We start from the raw sequence: 4989 nt of genomic DNA on the forward strand, positions 1-4989 counted from the left end.
TCCAGGTGTGTGTGGTGGAGGAGGGGTACTCCGAGATTCAATGGGGGTGCTTATAGTTTGCCTTCTCCTCTTTCTTCGGTAAGGGTACTAGTATACAAGCGGAAGCTAAAGCTTCATTATTAGGGATGAAATTGTGTGTTCAAAGAGGATTTATGCAGGTTATTGTTGAATCAGATTCAATGATATTAGTACGGATTCTGAAGGATTACTATCGGTGCTCGTGGTCTATTTGTAGTGAGGTGGAGCAGGTTTTTGAGTTCCCTAGAGGTGGTTTCCAACTCCGGCATTGTTATGGGGAGGCTAATAAGGTGGCAGATTTGTTGTTGAATGAAGGTTGTTCTATTTTAGAAACCGAGATTTGTTTGTCTGAACGAGTAGCTGACTTATTGATGATGGCGAGGGGAGAGTATAGATTGGACAAGTTAGTTTTTCGGTCTTTTCGTAGATATAAAATTGCTTGTCAATGTTCTTAATTAGTCATTTTATCATGTACTATATGAGGTAAGGTTGATGTCCCCCTCGTATTTGGTTTGTTTCTAATAAAATTTGGGCCGGCATTCAAAAAAAAAAGCCCAAGATAAGCACACCAAAAAGAGGGACTAAGCCACAACGAAATTTCAACATTGTCAGTGTGAATTGTGTATAACTTAACTAGCATTATTAACTATAGTTACATCGTGCAAATAAGATAATGCCAAACGCACCCCTTATTCGGTATCCTTAGGGCATAGTATACAATAACCCATCACTATAGTCACTAGTAATGAAACAAAACAAGTAAAGCTGAAACATCATAAACAAAGACATTAGCAAGAATATGGTGTGGCAATGGCATGCAGAGGAAATTTTCTGTGGACTGTGATACCAAATGATTCGGTCATGTCCAACTCGTTTGGATTGATTCCATCGGGTGATGTAAAGTTAAATTTGTTGACCAGTTTTGCCAATGCAAGTTCAGTTACTGACATGGCGAAGTTGATACCCGGGCAAACTCTTCGTCCGGCACCAAACGGAATTAACTCAAAGTTCAAACCATGAAAATCTACACTCGAACCCAAAAACCTCTCAGGTCGAAATTCTTCAGGGTTCTCCCACAACAATGGATCTCTTGCAATTGCCCAAGCATTCACAAGTACCTGTGTGCTCTTTGGTACATCATACCCCATTACTTTGACGTCTTGATTCGATTCTTTAGGACCCAGTAATGGAACTGGAGTATGAAGTCTCATAGTTTCTTTAATCACTGCTTTTAAGTATTGCATTTTCTCCATATCAGCTCTAGTTATTTCTGGCTTTCCTTGAGTCACATCTCTTACCTCAGCCTGCAATTTATGCAAGACTTTGGGGTTCTTTAGAAGTTCTGACATTCCCCAATCCATAACTGAATGTGTTGTATCAGATCCAGCACCAAAGACATCCTAAATAATGGAATCAAAGAAAGTGTTGCATTAGAACATGTTTGGATTATATAATGGCAATAACCTTTATTTCTATTGTGTACCAATCCAACTTTATTCAAAACCATGTCGTAATCAAACTTTATCAATGAAATGATTTTAAAATCAATAAAATAAGCTAGCTTGGGCTGGCTCATAGTCCAATAAACAGCCTAAGGTTTGTGAGCTTTTATAGTTCTAACGTATATATGAATATTTAAATGGGCTGAGTTTAGGTTTGCCAAATCTCGATTGACAAAACCCAATTATTACTCCATTCACACATCAATCCAGGCTTCATAAGGCTTAACTCAACAAACCTGAATATTCATATGTTTGAGTGGTTAAAACAGGTAAAAGATTTAGAATTTGACACAAGTTCGATTGTGATTTATATGTTGTACAACTATTGATTTCTTACGTAATTTGATTTATACTAATATAACTTATATAAATATCACTTGCGTATGCCAATTTAGTGAGATATAAGTGTATACCAAATTTAAAAAGTAAGAATAAAACGACCGTATGCAACTATACCAAAATCTACCATACTTGCCTCAATCCCAAAGATTTACTACCAATACAAAGAGATGGAGAGAGAAATTTACCAGGATGATAGCTTTCATCGCATCTCGTTCAAGAGCAAAGCCCATAGTCTTTTCCTCATTAATCTCAATCAAGATATCTACAAAGTCTTGGCATCTTGCCTCAGCAGTAGAGTGACTTTCAGCCTTTCCTTTCCTCTTATTCATGTGCTCTTCTATCACACCCTCAAGAAATCCGTCAATCTGTTTAACTGTTTTCTTCACTTTAGAATCCAAACCATTGAAGCGATTAACCCATGCAAGCGAAGGAATATAGTTTCCTACATCAAAAATACCCAGTAACTCACCAAACACCTTCAAATTCTCCATACTTTTCCTCCCATTTTCTTCCTCGCTATACTTCCTCCCCAAGGCAACCCTACAGATTATATCATTTGTGAGAATTAAAAACATGTCACTTAAATTTACAGCTGAGGAAGAACACATTCGGCTGATCTTCTCGATCATGAGTGACGTCTCTTCTTCTCTGACATGTTGAAAAGACTGAATCCTTTTGTTACTCAAAAGATGAAGCATAGAAATGCTTTTTAGTTGTCTCCAATACTCACCATATGGTGCAAAAGCTATGTCCTTGCTTCCGTAAAAGAGTTTATCTGGGATGCCCGATTTAGGCCTGCTTGCAAAGGATAAATCATGGGTTTTCAAGATCTGGCAAGCTGCATTAGAGGAAGAGACAACCAGCATTGGCTTGCTTCCCAGTTCAAGCAGCATGAGTGGACCATATTTTCTTGACAGTGATTGGAGGGAGCGATGTGGAAACTGGCCAAGCTGGTGAAGATTGCCAATAATTGGGAGCTTTGGTGGAGATGGTGGTAACTTTTTCTGGGGTTTAGAAGCAGCATAGAACCATTTGAGAAGGGATAGAAGGAATACGAGCAAGGAAAAAATTGAGAAAAATGAAAGATCAAGATTGATCAAAGCCATGTGGTATATGAGCATGCATTTGGCTGTGATGGTGTTCTGCTTTTATACTAGTTTTTCAAGCTCTTTTACCATAGAAAATCCAATAAATCAGGACCAGAGGGGATGATTAAGTCAATACATCATTTAGGGCACCGTTGTACGAGTACGACCATTGACGGTCCTCGGGTGGTTCATTTTTTGAGCAGTGATATTTGAATCTTCTATATATTTATATCTATACAAATAAATTTTTACAAAGCAATATGTTTATGCGAATAGTTTTATTTTCACAAGTAGATCAACGCAATTAAAAATCAAACTTACCTATGAACATTTTTGTTATTAAATTTGAACAAAATATTTGGACAACACAAAATAGGTCAAAATAACGATAAAAGTTTTAAAGTTTGATCTAATGGTAAAATTTAATCAATTTAATTTTTATTTTTGTATATACATTAAAATCCTTTACAGTTAATGGAGAGGAGCTTAATTCTTTGTATATGAGAAAGGTTTCGTAGAAAGGAAAATTTTTGGGTAGATCATGTGGTTTATTTAAGAGTTTGATAGTCTTTTTCATACCATTTTATCTTGCTCCTCGTGACTTAAATTGATTTGGCTTAAATTGCTGCATAACTTTTTGGCTATTATTATTTGAGTTATGGGTGAAATCACAATCTGGGAATTCAATTGAAACTTATTACAACGTTTTTTTTTTTTTTTTGGGTGTTCGGCAAAGAAACATGGATCACGAGAAAGAAAGAAGAAAAGTAAGCAACTCCAGACAGTTGAACATCGAATTAAGAATTGCAAGTCCAATTCATCTAGATGGCCAGGACTATCAGAATTTTTTTTGTTATAATTTGGGTGTACCGTACATGGACTGGAGGCTGTCAGAATCTTCTCGTTACCGAGTCAGGTTTTACAAAAACAGATTGAAAGTGAGTTTAAGATTAAAAATGTTTTCTAACTAAAAAGAATGAGTGCTCGCATTCATGAGGATGTTTTTTGTTGTATGAGAATGAGTGCTCAGTTCTAATTGTGATATAAAAGATAGAATGCTATTTTTCTTTTTCATAACTATGAAATGACAATAGCTATTGCCTATTGCCTAGCTCTTTCTTTGGTCATAGTTGTTCGACAACTCTGTCCACTGGCAGTCAAATACAATTATACTAAAAGCTATGCCATAATTGATAACCCTGTACGTAGAGCAGAATGAAGAGGAAAGATTTTTCTTCAATTGAGGCTTGTGGGCAAATTGTTTCCTTTATTTTACTCTTACCTATATTAAATCAGGTAAGTTTGATTCGTGTAACATATGGGCGTCTTATTAATCTTTATTAATATTTTTTCCGCTTTCGTTTGCTTGATTTCTTTGACTTGTAAGGTTCTGTCACGTCGGACCGGGACTTGTAAGATGCAAACCTTTATGGTAGGAAGCCTTTCACCATTTCTACCGTTGGCAGCCACTCAGAGCATGACACGTGTTTGAGTTGGATGGAGTGTAAACGGAGACATTAAATTATGGAAGAGTACGTGAAGAACAAACATTAAATTTTAGTCTGCGGCTACAAGCAAAAAAGCACACGTTCGGACTTCCGTTTTCCAATGTAGTAGGTTGGGCCAGGGAAGGGTAATTGCAGGTCAGAGCCACCGGCATTTATGCAGTTGCAAATGTACCCGTTAGCAACGGAAAAATACTGCAAATGCCTTAGACAAAAAAATATGTGTAAAGAAGGTACTGAAGTTTTAACAATTAATAAATGTAAATGTCACACGTGTCGAGGATAATAACTTGAAAGAAGGAAAAGTGGAGCAGAGGTAAACGTAGTAATTCCACGGCAACGCGAAACACAAAGAGATTGAAGCCTTCATTATATTTGTATACATATATAAATTTAGTACTCAAATGTTCAGCTTAAGCATTGGGGAAAATGGTCCCATAAGTATCGTTACGGTAACCAAAACAGTTTTAGACATGATATAATAGCTTCTAAAAATCTTAGCAACCATTTGATTACCCGTTAGACCTATCCACT

General features: G+C 36.5%; 1 protein-coding gene across 1 annotated transcript; it reads right to left on the bottom strand.

Annotated features, from left to right (window-relative positions):
- Positions 1–600: 600 nt before the first annotated feature.
- On the bottom strand, positions 601–3102 carry LOC113736590 (norfluorocurarine oxidase-like). The gene is made up of 2 exons (XM_027263642.2): positions 2048–3102; positions 601–1418 (listed from the first exon to the last, which is right to left on the bottom strand). The coding sequence occupies exons 1-2, from the start codon at positions 2981–2983 to the stop codon at positions 807–809; spliced, it is 1548 nt and encodes a 515-aa protein (XP_027119443.2). The 5' UTR covers positions 2984–3102; the 3' UTR covers positions 601–806.
- Between the last annotated feature and the right edge of the window lie 1887 nt (positions 3103–4989).

This window comes from Coffea arabica, chromosome 3e (genome assembly GCF_036785885.1).
Source record: "Coffea arabica cultivar ET-39 chromosome 3e, Coffea Arabica ET-39 HiFi, whole genome shotgun sequence".
NCBI lineage: Eukaryota > Viridiplantae > Streptophyta > Magnoliopsida > Gentianales > Rubiaceae > Coffea > Coffea arabica.

Excerpts from the sequence above, each read along its gene's own strand:
- LOC113736590 (XM_027263642.2), bottom strand. The coding sequence starts at position 2,983 with ATGCTCATATACCACATGGCTTTGATCAATCTTGATCTTTCATTTTTC. Across the intron at positions 1,419-2,047 it reads CGATGAAAGCTATCATCCTG|GATGTCTTTGGTGCTGGATC; the intron begins GTAAATTTCTCT and ends TCCATTATTTAG.